This window comes from Montipora capricornis, chromosome 1 (assembly GCF_036669925.1).
Source record: "Montipora capricornis isolate CH-2021 chromosome 1, ASM3666992v2, whole genome shotgun sequence".
NCBI classification, from domain to species: domain Eukaryota; kingdom Metazoa; phylum Cnidaria; class Anthozoa; order Scleractinia; family Acroporidae; genus Montipora; species Montipora capricornis.
Window position 1 is genome coordinate 38,438,890 of NC_090883.1, and position 26,687 is coordinate 38,465,576.

A 26,687-nucleotide genomic window follows, 5' to 3' on the forward strand; every position below is an offset into this window, starting at 1 on the left:
GCTTAAAAACCTTTAAAAAAAATGGCGGACGATCTGCAAGTTGCTCGCTGAGAGTTGTTATCAATTAGTGTTTTAACGTTTGGGACCGTTATCGTTACTATATCTCCCTAGTTTTTCGGTTGGTCGGGGAGTTTCCATTTTTGCAAAATGGACGACGACGTCGAGGTAGAGGATTTTGAGATAACTGATATGGATCTGATGCACGGACTTGGGCTAGGCTTCAGAAGACGAAAAATGACCAAGGAAGAGGCAATTTATGGCATGTGGGCAGACAGAGACTCTGACGATGACGACGGCCCTGTAGGATATACTGGGCGCAGAAAGAAAGATTATTCCAAGCCACTTAATTTCGTGAGTGGTGGAATTGTGCAAAAGGGAAAAGATAAGAAAAATACAGATGATGATGGTAAGCTGTCATCTTCATCATCATTGTAAATATACGTACGTAGTTTATTTTAAGCAGGTTACAAATATTGGCAAGACCAAAGTCCTGATGTGGACCTGTGCAACAAAGCCAATAAGAATAAATTGGAGAATGAACAATATAAATTTAACACTAAGTTTAAATGAATAAATTTACATCAAACATTATATATCTAAAAGTCTTTAAAATCCATTGATTTAAAATAAATACTACAAGACGCATTCTCAAAACTTATAGTTTTAGGAAGTCCTTATTTTCCCTAATTAGTCTCTTAAAAGAACCAAGACTAGAAGAATTTTTAAAAGAATCTGGGAGGAGATTCCAGCACAAGGCAGTTCTGTGCTTAAAGGAAGATCTGCTAATCTCATCACTTGTGTTGAATTTGAAATAATGCAGTAGTTTGAAAAGTAGAGTTGTCCCACTCAACAGCTTCCTCTTGTATAATGCAGGGTACTTCTTTTCACAAATAATGTTTGAGTGGCTTGGTAGGTCTTTATTTATTCACAAGCCAGAAATTTATCTTACTGGCACTGGTGTTGAACCTCAGTCCTCTGTTTCTGTGTTTAGACTCTAGCATTTTGGAGTTTACTTATCTAGGTAAATATTTTGTGTGTGTAAACAACAAGACAATAGAAAGTTAACCAAAAAGTTTGATTTACGCTGTGATCAGCCATGGTTTAGCTTGGTAACCAAGGTCAAAACGACAGATATATCTGCTTGCGTTAGCTTAGTATTTCACATTGTGCCAGTCTCATTCAATCATGTTGTTTCTATCTACATACATGTGCGAGTTGTGGCCTAAAACATAGGTTATTATTGTTATGGTTGTTATTGTTTAACCTTGGTAAATGCTCTAGTGTAAACACGGGGTGAGCCACCAAACTATGTATTCCATTGTTTTATCCCTAGCTCACACAGGCCTTTTTAATTTCTGAGCCACTTTTAATAAGCTACTCCTTCTCGACATGTGTCATGTGTGAAGCAATAATTGTTTTTGATAGATCTGTTTAGGGTTTACAGTGGTTTGCCAGCTTACCATTTTACAGTAAATATCAACACTGATCTCTCGTTTTTTATGTATCTTAGAACATGTTTTTCCTCATGAAAAGTTTCTTCCACATTCCTTTCTTACATGCAATTAAACATTAATTTCAGTAATGTTATTCTTGTCACTCTACATAAGGTAATTCTCTACACCAATACATCAGGATTATTGCAAAGATATTTCAATTACTGATGTCAATGTATTGACTTAGATGGTAGATGTAACAATTTTTTGGTCTTGCAACAAATGGAAACAGGCCTAAAGTTGCTGCCTTTTTAAATTCATGAGTGATTAATTTGTTTTAAAATCAGATACAACTAGCATTGGCAGTAGTGCAAGTGACAAGGGAACTGGTTCAGGAAGGAGCTCGCCTGTTGTTAAAGACAAGAAATTGTTTAAAAACACTGGAATAAAAAAAGATGCAAGCACACTGGGTAATTCTTTTCAACAAAAAAGTAATTTTTTGCTATACTCAGCAGGTTATAAACCTCATAATGTGGCTAAAACTGTGATGATTATTTAGGCAAAGTCAAATTTGTGCCATTGCTTGTTAGGCAAGCACTGCCATAATAAGGATGCTACTCACTTGTGCTGCAGGGCTTCCTGTAACCCAGCAAGGCAGATTCGGGTTTTACGGGATAATAATTTTTCTGATATTCATTGTGCAGTTTAGCATATTTAGAATGCCTTGGTCTTTGCTGGTTTGTTTTACGTTTACGCGTTCTCTTTTGAAAAGTGAAAGGTTTTAGTAAATCATCTCAACCCCGTCCATGATTTGTCTTAGAACATTCTTCAGAGTGTAGGCTGCTTACTATAGCAATGGCTGTTTCAGAGACAAGGTCATGAGAATTAACTAAAAGTTTTCATCACCTCCCCTCCCACAAATAAAACTTCTAACCCTAACCCTAGCCCTACTGACATTTACCAACCTCAGGTGAAATCTGCAATATTCGTAGTACCGTTGTTGACATAGTTACTTGATTTCACTCTGTTATTATTTTTTTTTTTGATTTGTAGGCACACAAGTGTTTGCTAATAAAATGCGTAAGACTGGAAAGTAAGAAGATCCTTGAGTTTGTATCATATTTTTGTCATGTTTAAAGACTTGATTTATGCAACCTTAATATATAAAAGTAGTTTTTTTCAATAAATCTTGGAAATGGTTTTCACAGATTTAATAATAATGTGATGGATAATAAGTTGGTGTATGCTGAAAAAAGTTTTTAATTATTTAATATAATTTTTATCTTTTTCTTTGTTTGTTAATTACCGGTAGACTAGCAAAATTAGTTTGTTTAGCTATATATTGGTCATTTTAACAGGGAATTTGGTTCGTGGGAGAAATACACAAAAGGATTTGGAATGAAAATGCTTCAACAGGTAAAATAGAGTATGTTCATTTAAGTTAACAATTAACCCATTGATGCGTGAAGGTTCCCCATTGACAAGTGAAATAGTCTGACATTAGACAGGGTAAAATATTACTAACTATGGCTGGTTCAGTGCAGTTTATTTAGGGGTGAAAGGGTTAAATAAGCAAGCCAGATCTAAAAAAAATGATGCTATTATTAAATAAGTAGACCATTTTACTGCAAAGAATTGTGAAAAGAAAGCAAAATCATGACTGAAATTAGTGGCTTTGCTACCAAAATGGTAATAGCACTCTATTATATCTCCAGTACATCTGATTCAGCATCATGTCTTTCAAATAATAATACAGAATAATACAAAAAAATAATACAATAATGACTGAAGGGGCACAATAGTCAGTTTTAAATAGTGAAGGTCTGTAGAAAACTGCTAAGGATGAGCCCTTTGCTTATGAGTTGTGTCTTTAAACTAAGGTTACTTAAAGTGCATATGACACAAAGGTTTTTATTCGCTTGTTCAAAAGAGCTTTGAAAATGATGAAGAACTGTGTTTGTGCACTTTGAGTAACAGATGCCCCTCACGAAGTTTGTTTATTATGGCTCTCAAACGCTTTCATGTAAATTTCTGTTAAAAAGCTCTTTATGCAGAATTTGTTGATAGCTTATTTTCCTGAAAGTAAACGTGATGATGGCTTTAAAATAAATAACAAGCCAGAAGGACTTTACATTAGAATAAGCTTATGTTCATATTTTTAAATTTTTGCATTTTTAATGATGAGCCGACCAGCGAACATGCAAATTATTTTCACATAAATTTCACCACATTATTTGCATCACAGACGATTGAGAGTAAACAAAGGCAAGGGGCGAAAAGGAAGACAATAAGACAGCTCACAGATACTAATGAACCTTTATGCATATGTGTTGACACGCATCTACATTTTTAGGGTATTATATTGGTTTTCTTATCTCTGAGCTGCACTGTACAATGTCATATAACCTTTCAGTCGTTTTAGCATTAGTAATTTAGGTGTATTTCCTTTTTGTACTGCAGATGGGTTATCAACCTGGCAAAGGTCTTGGGAAGGAAGGTCAGGGTATTGTGATGCCTGTGGAGGCTTTTAAACGTGAAGGTCGAGGTGCTTTGGGGAGTTACGGCCCTGAGAGAAGCAAGAAGGCACAGGAGGTAAAACTAATCTTTGACATTTTAAATGGGTTTGTCGCCAATAAAATCGAACAGTTAAAAGTTTCTTGAAATAAGAAGAAAGTTGTATCAGATATACTTACCATTAATGAATATTTAAAACATTAATTTTCTTTTGTAGTCGTTCATGAATTAGTATTGAGATCAATGCACCTATTGTATGCTCGTGGTGTATGAACCCACTTGGTCATCTTAAAAGCTGTATGTTGTATTAATTTGTTCTTTTAAATTTGACTTCAGTTGAGACCTCATTATGATGAAGAGGAGGAGGAGGAAGAAAAATTCAGGGAACAACTTCAGCAGTGGAAGAAGACAGAAGATGTACAGAATGACTATGTTATTTACTACATGAAAAAATAATGATTGTTCCCCTTTTAAAGCTGTTTTTTTCCCCAGTATGTATGCTTAATAAGAAGTGTTTGCCAGAGCAAACACAGAGACTGCCATCCAAAATTTAGGCCATCATTTAATTATCACACAAATTTTATAGCAAGTCTTGCGTTAAAAGTGATCATGAATCATTAACAATGTCAATAATAATTTTGAGTTCCATGTTTTGTTATAAGTACACATACTTTTGTTCTCCCCCAGCATGTCTTTTCTGGAAATACCAAGAAAACTAAAGATTTTTTTTAATTTCTGAACCTTGAATTTTGCAGGGTGGTTACTCAAAACCCAAGTATGTTTACAAAACAGCAGATGAAGTTAAGGTGAATGTTAATGACATTCTGAAATCACAGGTTGTAAATCAAGTTAAAGTTCACTTGGCAACCTGGTGTACAATCAACAACACTTTAAATCGATTGAATAAGTATGGACAGCATTTTGTCCTATTTAATTCATGTTTTCTATACAATATATAACGTATTCTTTATAGAAATTCAGTACTTACTGTATTTGCAACATGCCCTAGATTATAGTTTGTCTAATAAACTGAAATGTGAGTCACATGGAGGTAAAGAATTAGTATATTATATTTCAACTTTAAACTTTAATTGAATGATGTATGGTTTCTTAATATTATTTGGATTTTATATTTTGGGATTCTGTCTTAAAAAGTAGTTTTCCCCTCCTGTTTATAATCTTAGCGTTGTTAATATAATAATTTGTTACATTGTTGTAAGTATTGGGTGATATTAATGTCTGTTTTGTTAGTAATGTTAGTATTGTATTGCTAGTAATTGTTTATTGATAAGTCATAAGGAATGTTAGTATTGTTTAGTAATAATTATGGTTTATTTTCAATTAAAAAAAACCAGTTGCACTGTAACTTTGTGAAGTTACTTTCAACTCCAAACCGGAGCAGCTACAAACTATGACAGGCTGTAAATGTTTCTCGTGAACAAAAGGACAAAAATTAGAATTTGTTATGGCATTACTGAATGTGGTTTAGCCAAGAGAGGATTACCACTTGATAAAATCTGTCATAGATGATTGTTTTTAAGTTTTCATTTCGCAATGAAGAGAGTTTAACTGGCATGTTGTATTTTGAATGTAGGCTTCAGGAGGGACTAAGAAGGGGCCGTCAATATCCCTTAAACACAGCAAGATAAAGGTAATATAATAATAAAATACAACATTGTCATAGATGTACATTTATGTGAACCATGATGTTTGGTACATTTCTTTACTTGTCTTTGCAAAACAGAAAATCATGTGTCTAAAACCTGTAAAGAATTATTAGTGATGAACTTTCTTTCAACATTTCCCATACTGTTATTCTATTAAATTGTGTTCATATGTTAAATTTTAGGTAGTGGATATGACAGGACCAGAAACCAAAATTCTAACAGGGTATGGTTCACTTGCACAACAGCATGCTAAACCTGGAGAAGTTCCTCCAACAACATCAGGTACCCATCTATCATTCAGTTATTGTTTTGAACAAACAAAAGATAGGATTGACAATGGAAGTGACAATGACAATGACGGTAAAAACGAGAGCTCAACAAACACAATGACTCTGACCATATATTATTCTTATTACACATATGTTATTCTTATTACACATCTTGATCTTCAAAGTAATTTGTTGTTTTGTGCATTAAAGTACTCATCATTTCCTAAATTGTTATTTTGCAGTAAGAGATACTGAAGCTGCATTTTCAATGCCTGAATTAACATACAACTTGAATCTGTTGATTGATATAGCTGAGACAGACATCATTCAAACTGATAGGCAGTAAGTTTTGAACTGAGAAGATTTTAACAAAATCATGGACCTTTTTGGTAAAAGTATGCAGATATAAAGCTTGAATTCCAGGGAATGAGGGATCAGGAATACAGAATGATAACTAAAAGATTCAGGTACACCATTTTCTTGGGTGGGGGGCAGGTTACCCTTGCGAGTTGACCAGTTCTGTTTAATGTAATGGGGAAAATGTGTGGAAATGTTTCACTCTTCTCTTTGTTAACCCAGCCAAATAAAGTGCCATTGTTGCCAGTTAAAACACATGTCTTGTTTTAGTGAGATTAAAAGGGTAAAGGGTAAAGTCACTGCTTACGAGCCAGAAGGCCCATCAGGCCGGCACTTATCTCTGGTTTCCGTAGCATGAAGCGACTAGGAGTATTTCTATTCCCCCCTGGATGGGATGCTAGTCCATCGTAGGGTTACCTCCAGCATTTCGCCGGTACCCATTTATACACCGGTGTGGAAAGAGGTGCCGTGAGAGTAAAGTGTCTTGCCCAAGAACACAACACAATGTCCCAGGCCAGGACCCAAACCCAGACCACTCGATCCGGAGTCGAGCACACTAACCATGAGGCCACCGCGCCTTCCATTAAAATGGTTAGGGTTATCTCATTTTCCATGGAAAAATGAAAATACAAACAACATCCTTGCGGCACTCTTTTTCAAAGTCTCCTCATCCTTCCCACTTTTGTAGTAGCAGTAAGTAGCTTCTGGAACTCATAGTGAAGGCATGAAATACCACAGACTGGTTCTGATATATCCAATATTTGTAATATCTTGCCAACTACCACAGAATACTTTCTCTTATGGTTAAAAGCAAAAATGAATCACCTCTTAAATTCCAAGTACCGTACAATCATCAATGAGTTGATTTGCAGATGCTGCATTTAAAATGTTCCTCTGTTTCACATACATCCTTGTGATAGTGATCCAGTGCACCACCCTCCTTATCTTAACCCATTGACTCCTGGGGAACTTCCCCATTGACAAGTAAAATCATCTGGCATTAGAGTAAAATACTAAGTATTGCTGGTTTAGGCCGGTTTAGGGGTGAATGGGTTAAATCATATCAGCAGGCCTATGCACTTTTTCTGACCATTGCATACATGTAAAACCTCAATGGCTTACAAAATTAATGTACCTAATCAAAAGATGCACATCTTACTCAAGGTGGGCGATATATTTCCTTCCAGCATTTAACTCATTGACAGTAGATAAGCTTGGGAACTGGTGCCCAAGGTGTTGGCCAGGGGCCAAATGCAGGCCAGGCAGGAGGACATGGAGGTACATGTATCTGTGACAACCCTGCAAGTGGAAAGCGCCCATATAACTGCAACCAGCCAACCAACACTGTCACACTGAAAGGAATTCAGTGGAAATCATACATACCCGCCCAAAGTATACGATATTTTAGAATAAAATACAAGTTCATGCCAATAAGCAAATACTTAGGAGGACTGCTAGGACTTCCCATCTTGTGTTTACCTGATTTGGCTCTGTCAATGTTGCCATGTGAGCTCAAGTTTTTAATTTCTCTCCCCTCTCCAGTAACCTACTTAGTCCTCTTGAATAAGCACTGAAGGACTTTAGTGGAGATGCTCTAAGCACTGAAGGACTTTAGTGGAGAGGTTCCACACTATTTCCTCTTGGTTGTTGCTGTATTGTATATTTTATATTTTATAGGCTGAAATATGAACGAGATCTTGTTGTGAATCTTAAACATGAGGAAGAAAAGCTGACCACTGTGTTGGCGAGGGAAGAAAAGGACATTAAAAGGTTGATGGACATAATTACAATGATTGAAAGGTATTGTACATTGTACTAATTTGGGGTATATAATTTTAATATTGCCAAGATATTTGTATTTGGAGTAGATATTTTGCATTTTTGGCTTGTGTTCTAGGACATTAAATGTTGGAAATGAGAAAACATTATTACACTTTAATAGTGGAGCAAACTGATTAGATCTGGGTGTTTTTCCAGGTTGTATTAATTTGTGACTTACAAAGCCAATCAAGCTCTTTCCACTGTTCTTATGCTGATCAATTTCCAATTCAAACCATCTGTTTCTGAATTTCAATGTTTAGGTGTCGTCAACAATCTCTTTCATTGGATGATGATGCACTTACGCTTGACAAGTGTGAAGAAATTTTCAATACTTTGCAAGAGAGCTATTATGAAGAATTTAAGGTATCTCATGCTGATTTGTTGTCTTCAACAAAAACCTGAGCCAGTGACCATTCTCTTCCAGGTACAACTTCACTTCATTGTTGCATTAGATGAGATACCACTGGGTATAATTCTAATATAAGCAGGACAAGGATATTATTGACCATTATTATGTTTACTTGTTTGTTTGCAGATGTATGATCTGGCATCCTTGGCTGAACCTCTTGTATTTTCGTTGGTAAGGAATTGGCAATCTGCATAGATAATTGATTATTTACAAATGTAACTTAGAGATGACGTTCAGTTGCTTTATTCAATCACTTAGCAGAGGTAAGCAAAAATGGTCATCTAAACATTTAGAACTTTGACCGGTAAAGCTTGTTGCCTGTCTGAAAAGCTGTTCCTAGTACATTTAACTTTGGTGCTTATTTATTTCCAAAGCATAAGTCAATCAACCCAGTACAAACCCGATAGACAGGCACCAAAGCCAATAATGTCTCTGATCATTACTGCTGCTTTAGATGTCAAAATACCAGTCAATGCCAAGTAAAGAAAGGTCATTTTATGCATATATCGGTATTTAACACTTGAGACTTATCTGTACATGGCCAAATACACAATTAAAAGTAACAATATTAATTGAAAAAACTGCATTCAAAAAACTGATCGCAAATGGAGCAAACTTTTGTTTCATAAATTTTACGAAGTACAGTGAAGTTAAATACATTTTCACTGAAGACAAATCTGAAAAAGACCCAGAAAAATAACATACCAAACAGCAAAATTAATAACAAAACACATAATTCACCTTATTTAAAACGATTGATAAGCTATCTATTGTGAATTACGGTAGGGTCTTTGTTTTCCACAAACCCAGGCCGGTATGTGGAAAACGAAGACCAAACAATTAATGAAGACCCCCACAAAAATATAAAGTGATGACGTAGAGTAACCAAACACCACATCCCTAGTGTTTCCTGTGGCTGACAAGTCATTTCAGGCGAATTACTGCACCCAGGCCAGTATGTGGAAAATGAAGTCCCTACCGTAATTCACAAGAGATAGCTTATCCATTATTTTAAATAACATGAATGATGTGTTTTGTCATTTGCTGTTTGGTATGTTATTTTTTCTGGGGGTCTTCGTTTTCCAGGTCTTTGTTTTCCGCACACCCACTGCCTCCTTACAAGAACCTGACAGGGAGACAGTGAGGTTTTTCTTCAAGTTATGGGACCCCTGATTTGTCAATATTGGTCTGACCACTTGTTTGTGGATTATTTGATCCTGTCTTCCTACAGTTGCGGAATCATTTTGAAGGATGGAATCCCCTTGCTGACCCTTCCCATGGGCTGAAGGTGATGGTACGATGGCAAGAAATACTTGAAAAGAAAGAAGCAGAAAATTCTGCTTTTACCCAAACACTTACACAAGGGTTGAGCCATGGAGATGAGAAGTAGGTTTTTTTTCTGCTTTCGCAGTTCATGTAAAAAATTTAATAGTACATGTACTGTTGCAGGTCAAGTGTGTTGTTAATTCTGAAGTATCAATAGTCTTCTCACCCTATCCCAGCAAAGGACGACGTAAGCAAGAGAGTCTCACTTGCCAGATCCCTTGGATTGAACCGAGAAGGAGACAGTTAACTGACAGTCGGCAGTAGTGTTGCCCTTCATTAGCTTTTAAATTGAAGGCATAGTTTAAAGTCTCAGACATGGAAAATAATTTGGGCACTAACAAGTTGTCTGTAATGGGATTGTTAAAGATGCATTGAAGACCAAATTAGTACAAACATTGCCAGTAAACATTCTTGTTTACAAGGTGTCTAACATATTTAATTTAGGATGAAGATGTATGATCGTCTTGTATGGGAAGTTTGGATGCCTTTTCTTCGTTCAGCTGTATGGTAGGGATCTTTTAGTGATTTTTTAAGGAAAACAACAACAACAAAAACCTGGAACTGGAATCAATAATAATATTGATGTTGATTTGATCACATTTAATTTGGTGAATATTTAGTGAATCTGGTCTCAGAGGTTTTTCTTGATCCGTGAGAGACCCATGAAGCGGTAAAGACGAGTCGCGAAGGGGCGAGAAGACAAAAACCTCTGGTTACCTTGGACTTGAATCTCACTTTCGTGCAGATGCCAGGATCAGGATCAGGATTGGTTGATATTTTTACAAACACTCAAATCAATATGATTGGCTCATTTTTGTTTGGTAATACCAAGGGGATGCGTGATTGCTAAGTTGCCATGATTCTGATTAAATAGTGTCTCTTTTTTAATAAGACATGTAATAAATTATTACTTCATCTCAAGGAAATAGTGTATTGAAGGTTACTAATGATAGTGTTTTAAATAATATTATTGTCTCTAGTTCGTGGAATTCTCGAGATTGTGATTCAATGTTAAACTTGATAAATGCGTGGAGTCCTGTTCTTCCTCAGTGGATTTTGGATAATATGAGAGACCAACTGATCCTTCCTCGTTTGCAGGTCAGTTTGCGTTGTAGCAATAAATTTTCCTTTTATGTGTAGTATTGAAATAGAGTACAAGTGGCAAGCATGCAATTTCTCAATTTCTTTCAGGAAGAGGGAGATTGCTTTAAAGGGGACTGGTACTTCTGTTTTTGACTTTCTAATTTTCTGACAACAAAAAGAACAATAATATTATTACAGGCAAACTCATTTTCTTCTCCAAAATGAACAGACATGTTTAGCGTCGTTAATGGTAAAATATACATATGTAACATTACAATAGGGAAAAATAGGGAAAAAAGAAGAATCGAACAAAAACAATTATGCAGTCAGTAGGTCTTTAAGGGTCAGGACACTATTTACGCAAGTGTGGATATTTTACTATTTTAATTTGCTTATACTATGCTAAAGAAATAGAAGAGAGGAAGAATACTGAGTGAAATCTGCATGGTTGCCATAAACATTTTATATAATTATAGGCAGAGGTAGACTCATGGAATCCTCTGACAGACACTGTCCCTGTACATGCATGGATACACCCTTGGCTTCCTTTCATGGGTGAGTTCTCCAAGAAATATTCTCAAAACTAGCGTTACGTGGCTCTCACATCAAAGGAAGAAACAACGACCATAACGGCAACAAGCTTATGTACGTAAAGTAGATCAAATAATAATTTATTCAAGGTTGGTTTTTGGTGTGAGGGGAAAAAAACTGAGGACCCAGAGAAAAACCTCTTAGAGCAAAGTTAAATCAATCTACAAATGATGTGGAGTCTGGCATCTGAACCCACATGACATTGGTGGTGTGTGAATACCCTCATCATTGCACCCTAGTTTCCCCATCTGGACTATAGATTTCAAGCATACGGGCTTGACTTTAATGCTAGTATTCTAAGGGATTTGAATGTGCTCAAGCTTGATTTCAATGCTTTCAATTCAAAGTATTATTTACGTTATTCAAGAGCATTTTATTTTTGTTTCTTGACTTTGTAATTTTGTGAATATTTTCAAGATAAATATGAGAGGCTGTTGTTCACCTTAAGGTCACTGACATTTTAAAGAAATGGTAGACATTACATCCATGTACATGTAGACTTATGCTCATTCAGTTTTCACACCCCTCAGTGATTCCACATGTAATGATTATTTACTGTCATTTTTTGGTTTAATTTTGGTCCATTGCTTTTATATAATAATGATTCAGTTTTCACACCCCTCAGTGATTCCACGTACATGTAATGATTATTTACTGTCATTTTTTGGTTTAATTTTGGTCCATTGCTTTTATATAATAATGATTTTTTCTAGGAGATCACCTTGAACCCCTGTATGCTCCAATCAGGTTCAAGCTTGCCTCAGCACTAACAAACTGGCATCCATCAGATCCATCGGCAAAAATGATTCTTGAGCCATGGACCAAGGTATTCTTGCATTACTGGTCTGTTGTCACTTTTCCGGCTATTTTGCAATGATTCCCAGCAATAATATTGTGCTTTTATTGCAGTGACAACTGCAATACTAATTATTGTTGTTTTTCATGGTTTAAATTATTTAATATCCTAAAATTAATGGGAAAGACTCAAAAGAATATTCTATGCTTATCTTCTGAATCATTTAGGTTGGTCAGACATTTTAGAAGTCTTTTTTCTTTCACCCTTCTTGCATGTTTGAGAAGTCTTTTTTTAACATTTGTCATTGTCAGGTGTTTTCTAAAGGTACAATGGATGCATTCATTCTCCGTTCGATTTATCCCAAGTTATCACAGTGTCTGTCTGAGTTTATCATTAACCCTCATCAACAACACTTGGGTAAGTGTGACCTAACTGTAGTAACAATTTATTCTCATACAGTTTTCAGTTTATCTACTGATTAGGTACCTCAAGTGTCATTCAGGCCCCCTAACCCTAACCCTAAACCCTAAAATCAACCTAATGTGACTGTGTATCTTCTTTTATTCAGAGCCATTCCATTGGGTCATGGAGTGGAAAGACATCATCACACAACAACATTTCATCAGTTTATTAGAGAAACACTTCTTTCCTCGCTGGATTCAAGTCAGTGTTGTTTAACTATTTTTAAAAAGTGTATGTTGGGTTTCATCGCTGCTGTATGTTAAGCTTATTGCCTAGTATTTAAAAAAATCAGATAGCAATTTTATTAATAGTAATGGCCATCAAAGGCAGGGGTGACTGACATTACTGCTGATTTTTTTTTGGTGTGTGCTTTCCTTTCTGTGAATATTGTTTTTGTTTTGAGCAGGTTCTGAGGGGATGGTTAAGTGTCAGTCCTAATTATGATGAAGTCATTCAGTGGTTAGTAACCTGATGTTGTATCAACTTCATACCACTCCCTTTTGAGAAAATACCCATTTCTATGCTTGTTATTACAGCATTAATGAGTCCCTAAGGGTCAGTGACATAAAAAGGGGAGACTGCAGGGAATATTTGCATTCCCAGGAGAGGGGCATGGGCAACTGAGGGTGATGATGATTACTCCTTCCCCCACCCCTGCAAGGCTTGTGAAACTAGACAAGGAGGAACACAGAATCTCCTTTTATCTATTTATTTTTTAATTCAATTACATAATTATTATGTTAATCACTATCCTTTGGCAAAATTTGGGTGGCCGGGAAGGCAGAGTTTATGCCCCCTAGGGTAGCGGTGTCCCTAGGAGGACCCCCTAGAGTAGCGGTGTCTCTAGAGACAACCCTACATTAGAATGTAACATAGGGTGGACCAGAAGAGGGGTGCCCTTCTAGAAGGAGAATAGGTCAGATGGTGAGTTGTACCATCTTGGAGTAAGCAATCCGGACCTATTGCCAAGGAGGGCTGTCCCACATACTGTGGGGTAAAGTGAAGCCCAGGGTGCACTTCCCTGCACACCTAGGGTTGAGTTTTCTAAATTGAGCTAATTTTTTTTTTAGTTAAACAGCAGTAACATGCGGAATAATATAATGTAACGAACTATGAGACAAAACAAACAAACTAAAATAAAATAGATGGAAATAGCAAAATGTAAAAATTTTGCAAGACAAAGCACAGCCATAGCAATTAAAGAAGACAAAGATTCCAGTTGGGTGGGAGGGTGGGAAAAATGCAATCTTAAAGAGTGCGACTCAAGGCACTTGCTTGAAGAGCAAAGCTGAAATTATACAATTTTTTTTCCTTTCTCCTATTTGTTATCATTTCTGGCCAGGTATTCAGGGTGGAAGGGAATGTTTAGTGAGGATCTACTCAACAACCCCAGTGTCAAAGGTTGGTCATACAAGTGGGCATGTAACATTTTGTTTCGTTTTTTTGCCTTTTCCTGTTCTAAGGGGAAATATTAAATTGTCCTTTTGTGATTACCAGTCCACTTCAATCGAGCACTTGACGTCATGAACCAAGCAGTGACCTCACCTTCTGGCATTCTGCAACCTGGAGCTAAGGAGAACATTGCTTACCTTACAAGCACTGAAAGAAGGTGAGAATCATGGGAACCCCATCATAAAGTCAGTGCTGAGAAAGATTGTTTCCTGTGCATGCTTTGACACTTGCAATATTGTTTTAATGAACTCAGAAGATATAATAATAATTATTATTAGTTCTTGTCTCTTTCAGAAGAGAAGCAGAAGCAGCCGCCTTGGCAGCAGCAGCTGAAAAGCAAAAGGTCAGTGCTGCTCAATTCATTTTTATCACCAAATTGACATAATTTCATTTTAATTTTTTTTCTTGGTAGGCTGAAGCTGCGAGGAATGTAGCCTCTCAGAATGTTCCCTCCAACTTCAAGGATCTTATACAAAACCTGGTAAGTTTGAACACCCCTTCGGCAAGGCAATCTTCCTTTGTTAATGCTGCTTGCACACTAGACTTACAAAACCTTGATCATCTGTTAACTCTTTTTTTCTTGATTCAATCCCATTCTTGTTGAAGTTATGCGCCGATCAACTCAAAGCTTCAACATCCCCTGGCCCCCCCCCTCCTTTTGCCCTGGGCATTTGAACTTTTGAAGATTGGATTGTTCAAATTCCTGCCCCCTCGGGCCAAAATGGTGTTCAAATGCTCTTCCCTATTGTCTGATTAATCGTTGTTGGCTCCTGTCATGACACTTTACATGATGATGCTGTTTTTACCAGACTTGAGAAACTACAAAAACACTGAAACTATGAAAAGTGACTGGAATTTGAATTAATTAAGTCGGACAATGTCAATAAGCAAGTGTAAGCTGCTCTAACTGAAACATGGCAAAGGTTGTTTAACAAGGGTACTGTATATACTTATGTATTTTAAATTGATCAGTGTCGGTTGATTATCTCTAACAGAAACATACAGCTTTAACGATGAAATGGGGGAGTGAAAACGTACCATATCGTTTTCAGGTGTGTGACGAGGACAAATTACGCAGCCAAAATTCCTTTGAAGACCTTCCTTTGAAACAACTCTAACCCTAACCCTAATTCTTTGAGATCCAATCGCTCACAAATGCTATATCTCTTGTTTGAAACTCATCCATCTCGTCCAAAAGCATGTATAAAGATGTTAGCAGCTTCAGCGCCTGAAAAAACCTGACACTTCCAGGCAAAGGTCAAATTACCCAGCCCCGGGCACAGAAAGTAGTCAAATGCCGGGGATGTGGGGGGGATGTTGAAGTTTCGATTTGATTGGCACATTACATAAAGGAAACTGATCTCAGCCCACCCATTCCTCGTCCTTCAGTCAGAGGAAAAAGCCTAATGCAAGCCCTACACGTAGTTAAGGACAGTGCCTACTAATTCAAAGGTATTTTTGTGCGGTTTATTGAATATGTGGGAAAAGCAGATCTTAACGTTTGTTATTGAAATCCAAAAGGAAAATTGGGGTAACCACGCATTTTTCGAAGATAATTAATCAGCAATATTTGTAAAAAGGTTTAAAATACAAAGCAATGTATGGTGTTCTGTTCCACATTGAAGGTTAATTATCTCTGAAAAATGCGTGGTTACTCCTTTTGGATACCAAGAGCACTTGCTAAGTTCTGCTTTCTCCGTAAAGTTTTGAACTGCGCAAAAATATCCCTGTGTTAATAAGCACCATCCATAGGAAATCTGAGTATCTCGAGATGTGCACACCGTATGCGCAATAACAATAGTAGGCACCGTCCTTAAGACAAGTGTGCCCTTGAACACTCTCTCTTTTTGATTGTTCTTTTGTATGCAAAATTTTTGTACATAAAAACAAAGATGACCAATGCTATTTGTTTTTGTGTTGTTGTAGGCAGAAGAAAACAGTCTTTTGTTCATGCCAATCGCCAATAGGCGGTATGAGGGAAAAACTCTGTACTCACTGGGAAAACTAACACTCTATATCGACAGGGGAGTTGTATTTGTAAACACACAAGGAACTTGGAAACCTGTTTCACTTCAAGATCTCATGATAATGGCAAAGTGAAGTGATGGAAAAGTAATAATTACTGTCAGGAATTTCTCTCCTTGCTTCATCTCTTCCATATCAACCTCTGTGTTAATCCTGTCCTTTCTGGCACAAGCTTCAGTTAAAAGCTTGGTATAGAAAATTGATAAAGAAGAGGAATTTGCATTCTTGTATTTATTAGAAGATTTAAAGAAGTCAGGAAAATCCATTTTTTATGAGAGAACTGTCATTTATTGATGTTGCACTGATCACAGTTGTGAACTACTTGGACAAGAAATTGCAAGCCTGTAAGTAATCTCCATTGGAGTCCTTTAATTAATCTCATTTGAAAATTGAGATTCCTCTGGCAGCTGGCTTCACTCTTTGAAGTTAAATTGAGCACAAGAACCCAATGGAGACCTTTCTCACAGGCTTTAATAAGATGATGTGTAAAAATGTTACTGCTGAAGTCCATTTTGTCAAGTGTTCAGAAGGCAATGGCAGAGGAAAGAAGTATTTCTCTCTTCCAAGCAACACACTTGTTTAAAGCTACTGAAAATAAAGTGATTATTGAAAGCTGCTGTCTAATACCCGATTCACATCAACTAGACAAGTTTAATTAAACCAGGTTTAACAAAATAAAAAATGAGCAACGGAAGGCTGAAAGACTGAATTTTACGTTGGGTTCATGTAAGTTCTAATGTGTGTCTTCATTGTGTTGAATTTGGAGTCTACATTATGTCAGGTAGTAACTTGTATCAAGAAAACAATTTAAACCATGTTTAACTAAACAGCTTTTAAACGTGTTTAAGCTTTGGTGTGAATGCGGTATTATAAGTTATATTACACTTTGTTCAAATATTTGGCCCTAACTGTTTTGAAATCATTTTCCATGGCAAAGTGGAGCAGACCCTTCAAAACAGGTTACCTGGCTATTATACATCAACCAAATCTAAATAATTTTCAATTGGTTCTGAACAACTGAATTACTGGTAGCCATCTCCCCAGCAGGAAGCCTCAACAATGAAATCAAGGTGAAACAACTGTCATGCTTTGAGGATAAAGATTATTGAAGAATACTGATACTATTGTTGTTTCATCCAACTAGAGAAATCAGATAATCATAGTGCTTTTTGGTGGAAGTTAGTTTATTGTTATCAAGAAATGGGGTGAAAATACTTTCTTCACATTGTCGATACAATCCAATTTTGAATAACGATAACTATAAAAGAGTTCTAAACAGACCAATTTTATTAGTGAATTACTGAGAAATACACTGTAAATGACCTTTTTCCAAGCATTTGCATTTGAAGCATTGCCTCATTTTAGAGAAAATAATACCTACATGTAAATATAAATAAATACATTTGTAAAATTACAGGCGATAATTCTTTTCATTAATTTATCAATCAATATCAATATCAAGTGAACAGAGCTTGATTTACTCTTCAGTTACCATCATGAGCAATTGATTTTTCCTTTACGTTTTAATACATAACCCAAACAATAAATAAGTGTTAATATCATAAAAAGTAAATGGACAGGTCAGAATGCATGGAAAATAATAACAGTTTTTACCTACATATTTCACATATGCAGGGCTGTCATTAAGGGCCGGGGGACGGGGATTTTCCCTTTGTATTTTGAGGTATATCCCCAGCTATTTTGACGTAAAACCAGCATGTTGACTTCACTACAGCAACTTGAATCCCCCCACCTACATCAAGAATTAGTGACAGCCCTGCATATGCCACCCAGGTTTCACTTGAGTTAACCTTAAGCAAGGAGAATATTTTGTACAGATACTAATTCCCAAAAATCCATAATAATTATGTGCTAAGATTCTTCTACATTTTCATTATCACTTGATGACACATCTGGGCTTTGTCCTACTGGCTTCTTATCATCAAGCCTTTTTTTGACAACTTCTAATCTTTGTTTAACTGATACAAAGTCAAACGTACCCCTCTTCTCTCCAAATGGGTCCTGTCAGAAAACAGATTTGATTAGTATGAGCAAAATTAATGCTAGTTTTCCTTGTGTTGGAACCCAAAAACGTTTTTCTTTTAAGTCACCACTTTTAGAATAATGAAGCTTTACTCTTCAAGTGAGGGTGTCCTTGGGCATTTTAGGTGTCAGTGGGTTAAGGGGCACTGTCACTGTTGCGAATGCACTAGGTTCTTTAATCGGAACCGTTGTCGTCCCCAGAGGCCGTGATTCTTTCAGTCAGCACCAAGAATGACGACCTCTGGCTGGTTCCGAACCTGGAAGTCCGTGAATCACGGACTCCTGGCTCATCTGTACAATCTCAGAAATTTGAAACAATTAGTAGCTGTCAACAGTTACCAAAATAGACCCCATAGCGACTGCACGTATTTCAGAACCAGCCAGAGGTTGTTATTCTTGGTGCTGACCGAAACAATCCCGGCCTCTGGGGATGAGAATGAATCACAACTTGATGTTGTTTTCAAGTTTCCAAGGTGAAGACAATATGGGGGCCGCTGTCACATGCACTCAGTGCACAAATAGTGATTCAGTCTCCACAAGAAAGCAAAGCAGAGCAGTCAAAATACTAATGCAGCATCTACAATGTAGAGAAACTTTTTTAAGGGGTGGATTTGACGTATGGTGTAATCGAAGTATCAGCTGTTTCACAATTAACAAGGATCAAAGTGGAGGGTGTAAACTGCAAGTTGCAGGTTAGGGTTGCAGATCATTGATAAATCTTTACTTCAACTAACATTAGGCCTAGAGATTAAATATTAGATGTTTAAGCCTAAGGTTAGCATTTTTGTGAAGGCTTGGGTTTCAGTTATGGTGAAACAATGCCTGCAACCTACGGTACATTGTATGGTTTACACTCTCTGGGATCGAAGTTTGTCTTGTGGCTCATTTGTAGCTACTTGCTTAAATGTCAGAGACCACCACATCATCGTTTGTTGATAAATATTTACCACCTGAAGTGTGTTTGAATATTTTGAAGAAAAACCTGCATTTAGATGAGTGGAACTGCACTGGTTGTGTTTATTGTTGCACAAGTTATAAAACCACAAGCAGTGAGTAAAACAGCTGAATTTTTTTTTCTCTGCTTAACCATCTTTCAGCTTCAAAGTCATCTCTTGGAAATAAATCCACTCTCTTTCAGCTTTGAAGTGGCATGTTAACCTGATAATATGTTTGTTACTATATCACTTAGAAAAAATATTTATGGTTAGGGTTAGGGTTAGGTGTTTCCAGTCACACTTCACTGAATTCAGCTGATAGTAAACAAGCATGGCATATTATTTTGTGTTAACTTGGTTTTTATTTTTGCACTCCAAATCATCGATAATAGATAAAAATGCATTTTATTGCTTTTCAGAAACTGTATTAAGTCTGGACTCAAACAGAAAAAGCAAAAACTGTTAAGATCTCTAGGTGCAAGAAATACTGCGCATGTCATCGCATGACAGTGTCCCTTAATGGTATGTCTTGTATGGCCTGTTTTAGCTCTTAGTTAGAATGGGGGAAAATGGGAATGAGAGAAAAAAAAAGAGAGTCATAACTAGAGTGATGAATCCTGACCCCCCTTCTCTGCGTTCCTTTGCTGGATTCTACTCACTCTCCTCCTCCCCCCTCATGAACAATGAAGTTTCTGGACAGATACAAAAAGAGTTACTAATAAGTAAAAACACTCCATCCAACCTGCATGTTTTGCCCATTCAGATGCCAGTTTTCATTAATGACAGAAAGATAATAATCATAAAACTCAGGAAATGATTTCTCCATAACATCTCTGAAACAACAACAGCACAAAATCAGCAATCCAATTTTTCACCTGCTTCCTCATAAGAAGAAAACACAGCATGGTTGGTTTCTGCACTACTGTCACAGGAAGAGGTCCCTGGATGGATGCTAAACTAATTCTAATCGATATCTGTGTTGATGTTTTCTGATAAGAGTAAGTCTGCTACTTGAAATTCACTTAAAATTGAGTGACAGGAAGGGGAAGATATTCAGTGATGGCAAAGGTCTCTTTTGTGTTTGCGCAGCTGAAGAGCATGGGAAGAGACCTCTGCCATGGATCAAAACTAACTGGGATGAGCATGTACGGCAGTTACTTAGCCACCGAATCCTTGTGTGATTCTTCCCGTTGTGTGAGTTCACTCAACAGTGGAATTACTGAAAAGGAATTCGTGTGACACAGCGGGTTAAACTTACAGTCAGCTAACATATTATGGAGCATGCGGTTTGAAGAGTGCTGTCCAAGGTTGTGGACGGCGGTTGGATCAACAGATTTGGAGGAAGTCGATGTCTGCTCTCTGGTGGGTAGCTTGGTGTTGTGCCAAGTGAAAACTGACACCTTGGAAACAGTGATCAAGACCGGAGACTTCCCCTAACACCCAAGATTGTTATGACTAACGACCCCCCATGGATCAACAAGCAGATGAAATCTCTTATTAAACAGCGTCAAGTTGTGTTCACTCGAGGAGATCTGTATTCCTTTCGCAGTTTGCGTAATTGTGTAAACCCTCTGCACAAGTTGTGTCGCGCTAAATATTATGAATCCAAAGTAGATCATCTAATGAATTGTAAGCCACTTACGTGGTGGAAAGAAGTTAAGACTCTTGGGGAGATGAAGTCCACCACTCGAACATAAGCAGCGAGTGAAAGTAGGTCAAGATTGTTTTTCTGAGTGGCATGATGTCCTGGCAGGGGTTCCCCAAGGTACTAAATTGGGCCCATGGCTCTTCATTATTATGATTAATGACCTCGACATCCCAGGTTTTGAGTTATGGAAGTACGCCGATGGTTCTACAATCTCTCAAACAATACTCAAGGGTGAAACAAGCACATCCAGACCGCTGTCAACATCTTTGCCTTGCATGCCAATTGAACGAGACAAAGTGCAAGGACACGAGGATTTGTTTTAGTACAAAAGGGACTCCCTGATCTCAACCCTATTGTTACTAACGACAAGCAAACTGATGTTGTTTCACATGCTACGATTCTGGGTGTAAAAATTCAAGTGATCATATTGTAGAAGTTGTGAAGAAAGCTACGAAATGCCTGTTTTGTCTTTCTCAATTAAGGCGCGCAGGTCTAGGCCCTAATGAATTTAGTACAGTTCTATCGGACCTGCATCCGCCCAATCATGGAATATGCATGCCCAGTTTTTCATGATGGTCTACCTGTGTATTTTTCTCACAAGCTAGAGGAAGTGCAAACAAGGGCAATGCATGTCATTTTCCCATGTTTTTTGTATGATGAAGCGCTTGTTAAGACAAGTCTTGTCACTCTGTCAGACTGATGGCAAGCCCTAACTAACAAACTGTTCAAGAAAATCTTAGAAAACAGAGACAGCAAGCTCAGGAATTTGCTGCTAACACTATAACCTCAGAAAGGCATGCTAGTTCAATCCAGTTTTCAAGACAAACAGATTTTGAAATAGTTTTATAGTTTTTAATGCACTTAAGGTTTTCACCAACGACGTAAATTTTTTATCCTTTTTAAGAACTAATTACTTCAAGATCCATTTAATGTTGGTTCTTAGTTATTATGTAGCCATTTCAGACTTTTTTTTTTATGTGTATATATTTTATTTATTTAATCTTTTATCAATCTGTAAATATGACATAATTCAACCCTTGGGTTGCAATGTGATATTCAATAAACTATCTATCTATCTAAGTTTTGACCCATGGCAGAAGTCTCTTTTCCCGTACTTGTCAGCTCAGTGAACGCAAAATAAAAGAGACATCTGCTAGCAGGGAAGGGAAGAAAGTTTTAATGTTCACTTTCATTTTACCAGCCCAGAGCTCAAGGAACAACACTGCTTAAAATATCAAACTGCTCTCGCCCATCAAATAAAATAACATTTAAAAACTCATTAATAATTCATGAGCCATACAGCCTATCAAAACATCGATAAAACGTCATGTGCATGAGCTTTATATCCTGATAAAAGACTCCTCATTAGTATTCTTTTTATAAAGAATTGTATGCTAATATTCACCTCTCACAATTTGAACCATTGTTTTGAGTTCAGAGGGACACAAGTTTTCACAGGGCTCGAAAAAACCCCCGTCCGGTCGTCCGGGACAAGTAGATTTTCCTTTCGGGCAAGTAACTTTCACTCCTGCCTTGCCCAACGGGCAAGGACCCAGGCAAGCCGTTCACTGACTAAATTTTTGATAACGATTTTGAGAAGAAAAGGTATTAATAAGCTTTAGGCCCAAGGGTAATCAACTGTTTAGATGAAGTTTGACGAAAATTACAATTTATAGCGTTGTTTTGTTGATTGCGTGATGCGCGCTCTCGGCTTGGAAGTGGTTGCCTAGCACGTGATCAAAATCTTCCCTGATCAAATTTCTTTCCAGGATAAAAATAGCCGCCGCGTTGGGAACGAAAACCGCCGTGTTTATTTCTTAATTCTAGCAATTTTCTGCGAGAATATTTCGGTTTCTCTGTACAAAACTTAACTCAACAGCGATATATTAATTAAAACTGTAGAAATTGTACGCGAAAACTGAGAAGTCGCATATTTCTACCGCGAAAACGAAGCCAGCTTTTTTGATACTAAGAGCCAGGTAAATCTCTGTTCTCAGCGAAACATGCAAGTTGGGCGCCTCTGCACTAAATAAAAAGTGTTATATTATTAAAAAGAAATGGATAAGTAAGTCACCAAAATACTTTCAGAGTTCCTGGAAGATGACTTACAATAGTGTTTCTTTCAAACGAAGACGTTTTCCCTCGATTGAAACTATTTTCATTCACAAAAGTGAAAAAATGTGCTCTCGCCGGCTTTTCAAGATATTCTGCATGTGTCAAAACTGAGGTGGGAAAGCGATTTGTTATTAATTTCTCGCGCTTCCCTTGACCATGATTTTGTAGAGCTACAGAAAATGCAGTTTAACGTTAATGGAGTCGAACACGATCTTCGTCTAATTGAACGAATTGAGTCGAGGCTTTATAATGTTGAAGACACCCAGCGTGTAATACTAGAACTAGGAAATAAGTACACGAACGAACAACGACAACTGCGCAAACTTTGTTTCTTCAACTGGGAGGCACTGGCGAAAGATGCTGTGGGACAAAATTTAATTCCTGATGACATCTTTGTATCACGTTCGAAAATTGGGAGAGTTGAATTTGACGCCATAAAAACATCGGGTGATGGTAACTGCCTCTATCGCTCTGCTTCCCTGATACTGGTTGGGAACGAAGATCTCCATTTGTTGTTAAGGCTTCTTACTGCAATCGAGCTGTTTTTACACGCATCTTACTACGCTAGGCATCCAAAATTTCTCTCTGGTATGAAATCACCCTCTGCTGATGTTCCAGAAGATATCATGTTTACACTGTGCCTCTCTGACACTGGAATGAAGATGTGGGAAAGCACAAAATGCAGAGAAGATGCTATGAAAAGGGAAGCAGCAACAGGCTGTAGAGTATCCAAGTGGAGTGTTATGGTACACCTGATGGCACTTACAAACGTGATAGGAAGAACAATTTTGTCAGCATTTCCCAAAGATTGCTCAAAAACAAGGCCATTTTTCCATGACGAAATCATCCCCCGGGAATGTTCTTTCCATGCCGATCCAGCAGTTATGCTTTGGTCAAGGGAAGGGAGCCTTAACACTCACCCAGCGGGTTGGTATCAGCCTAATCACTTTATTCCTCTTGTCGAACGCCGATCATGCTCAGCCAATTCAAAAGCGAGTACATCATCATCAGATAACAAGAAACATCACAAGGATGAACTGAAGAAAAAGCCCAAAAGAAACATTAGTGATTTTTTCTGTGGCTCAGTGCGTAAAAAGCCTTGTCAAGAACCAATGGGAAGTTCAACAGAACCCAAGTTTGGAAATTGTGACGAACAGTCCTTTGTAAAAAGCAACCTCTCAACAGCCACACCCAGCAAAAGCCAACCCCTGAATGGTGACCCGTCTAAAAGCCTACCTGAAAGAACTCTTCCGAAAGAAGAAAATACAGAAAGAACCACAGAAAAGAATTCCGAAAAAAAGAGGAAAAGAGAGTTCAAAGGGCATTGGAAGGAAACGTATCCCTGGCTTGAACATGATGCTTCTAATGATGTTATGTATTGCATGGTTTGCCGAAAATATCCAAAACTGGCAGACATTACAAGCCCCCTTTACAGAGGTACTGGTGGCATTGGCAAGTACAGACTTGAAACTCTGAAGTCCCACAATGGATCAGCAAACCACCTCAAGTGTGTCAACAGAAGTCAAATGGATCAAGGAAAAGCTCATGAGCCACTCCCCAAACTATTTAAAGCTGCTTTCAGTAAACGTGATCAAGAAACGGAAGCCAGATTGCACAAGCTGTTTAATACTGCCTTCTATATTGCCAATGAGAACTTAGCCTTCAGCAAGTTCAAAGGACTTTGCGATTTGCAGGAAAAGAATGGTCTTGATTTTGGAACCCAGTACAAGAACGATAAGGCATGCAGGGACTTTGTGGAAAGCATAGCAGCTGTCGAGAAGGAGCGATCCCAGGAGGAAATTGAAAATGCTAGATTCTTGTGTGTTTTGGCAGATGGCTCGACTAACAAGAGTATTACCGAGCAGGAGTCGGTTTATGTTCGCTGTACAGGATCCAACGGGCGTCCCTCCACTCACTTTGCAGACCTTGTTCCTGTTACATCTGCTGATGCCCCTGGGGTTACTGCTGCTATTCAGAAAGGTCTTCAAACTTTAAGTATAGATGAAACTGTCTTGAAGAAAAAATTGGCCTGCTGTAACTTTGATGGAGCTAGTGTTATGATGGGGAAGAAAAGTGGTGTTGCAAAACAGCTTCAAGATATAGCCCAGCATCCAGTTTGCATCATACACTGTGTAGCACACAATCTGGAGTTGGCTGTGCTAGATGCAATAAAGCAAACGCCCTATTTGGCCATATTTGAAGAAACTGTAAAGTCAGTATTTTAATTCTACTTCTACTCTCCAAAACGTCGCCGTGAAGTTAATGAAATTGCAGCTATTCTCGACCAAGATCATGTTTACTACAGTGGATTACAGAAGACAAGGTGGGTAGCCAGCCGGTTTAGGGCCATTAACGCTTTAGAAAGGCACTTCTTGACAACCGTCACACATCTGCAACATAAATCACAGACCAAGGGAGATGACGGAGCAAAGGCCAAAGGAATTCTTCAGAATCTGCAGAGCGAGAAGTTTGTGAAATTCCTGTACTTTCTGCTTGACGTAATGAAAGTGTTGTCAGACTTAAGCAAGTCCTTCCAGAGAGACGAGTTCTGTATAACCGATCTCCTTGTGCACCTGGAGGCAGGTATTTCTCAGCTGGATGTTTTGAAGCTTCAAAGGGGTCCTAAGTATCAAGCTTTTGAGAAGAGGTACAATGGGCAAACTGGGGTACTCAAGAGTGGAGTCAAAAACAACCACGAATTGAAGCTGTCAAAACCAGGCACTACGGTGGAGGATGGCTTTCCTTCTTTTATCGCAGAAGTGATAGCCTACATCAACCAGCGGTTCTCAAGCCTTCGTGAAGAGCCGTACAGTTACTTCACAGTCTTTGATCCTAAGGAGATGCCTCAAGATCAAGCAGACCTTGCTACCTATGGCAATAAAGAAGTCCGTTCTCTGGTAGATTACTTTCACCATTTCTTCTCAGATGATGAGAAGCAAAGGATCATCGAGCAATGGCCCATTCTACGTCAACGACTTGCAAGGCAGAAGATGCACAAGACCCTAGATGTCTTCTCCAATATACTAATGTCACCACCCGATGATGTTAAAGATTGCCTTGTTCTGATTGATCTTCTTATCACTCTGTCACCGAGCACAGCAAAGTGTGAGCGTGGATTCTCGACCATGAATCAGTTGAAGAATTCAATGCGCACATTGATGAATCAAGATACCTTGACGGCCTTAATGAGAGTCCGATCTTCAAATCTCAATGTGACCAACTTTTGTCCTACTCCCGCAATTCAACGCTGGATGAGTGGAGCAAAAACCAAGAGACACGTAGACCTTTAAACTCTCTTAACCATCATTAGCATGCAAAGTGACTATGACTATATGAAATTGTTATTAGTGTAACAGGTCACATAATGACTTCATTGTGCCATAATACATATGCTCTTGTTCAAAAGATTGTATACTTGTTGAGTTTTTTACTTTGTTTAATTTATAACTGTAAGCCGATTCAAAATAGGCCTTTTCGTAAAACGCCAAGGGTCTTCAAGGTTATAGAGAATTATTGAACAAAAGCATAAGGGTGTCAAGGCGTATGAAAGCAGTCAATCAAAAAAGCTCCGAGACATTGTATTGGGAAAGATGATAATCGTGATAGAGTATCTAACAATGAAGGACACACACTACTTCAATGTGATTATAACAGTGTTTATCCATGTTAATTATTACAAACCGTACAACTTCATAAAAAGCGGAATGACGAGGTTAAAAGTTGTGGGAGTATTACAATAGT

At 37.7% G+C, this 26,687-nt stretch overlaps 2 protein-coding genes and 1 pseudogene across 2 annotated transcripts in view; 2 read left to right on the top strand and 1 right to left on the bottom strand.

The window, feature by feature from the left end:
* Window positions 1-17,619, top strand: LOC138042294 (tuftelin-interacting protein 11-like). The gene is made up of 26 exons (XM_068888145.1): window positions 1-406; window positions 1,781-1,903; window positions 2,487-2,526; window positions 2,792-2,849; window positions 3,894-4,025; window positions 4,284-4,364; window positions 4,703-4,753; window positions 5,542-5,598; window positions 5,797-5,896; window positions 6,126-6,225; window positions 7,918-8,040; window positions 8,322-8,424; window positions 8,597-8,641; window positions 9,702-9,856; window positions 10,241-10,303; window positions 10,777-10,894; window positions 11,356-11,434; window positions 12,184-12,296; window positions 12,578-12,683; window positions 12,835-12,929; window positions 13,135-13,187; window positions 14,071-14,129; window positions 14,226-14,337; window positions 14,475-14,523; window positions 14,593-14,661; window positions 16,107-17,619. Exons 1-26 carry the CDS (start codon window positions 148-150, stop codon window positions 16,278-16,280), a joined length of 2,517 nt encoding a protein of 838 aa, XP_068744246.1. The 5' UTR covers window positions 1-147; the 3' UTR covers window positions 16,281-17,619.
* LOC138042302 (ubiquitin-conjugating enzyme E2 Z-like) overlaps window positions 16,471-26,687 on the bottom strand; it is a 14,882-nt gene continuing 4,665 nt past the window's right edge. The window contains exons 6-7 of the mRNA XM_068888157.1: window positions 19,926-20,016; window positions 16,471-18,227 (exon numbers count right to left, since the gene is read on the bottom strand). Coding sequence (XP_068744258.1) covers window positions 18,078-18,227; window positions 19,926-20,016 — 241 coding nt within the window. The 3' untranslated portion in view covers window positions 16,471-18,077. The remainder of the gene's footprint in view (window positions 18,228-19,925; window positions 20,017-26,687) is intronic.
* Window positions 25,312-26,345, top strand: LOC138042313 (zinc finger protein 862-like; annotated as a pseudogene).

Bases quoted from the DNA above. Each gene is read 5' to 3' on its own strand.
- LOC138042294 (XM_068888145.1), top strand. From the start codon at position 148: ATGGACGACGACGTCGAGGTAGAGGATTTTGAGATAACTGATATGGAT. The intron at 407-1,780 runs GTAAGCTGTCAT...TTTTAAAATCAG, and splicing joins GAAAAATACAGATGATGATG to ATACAACTAGCATTGGCAGT. The intron at 9,857-10,240 runs GTAGGTTTTTTT...TATTTAATTTAG, and splicing joins TTGAGCCATGGAGATGAGAA to GATGAAGATGTATGATCGTC.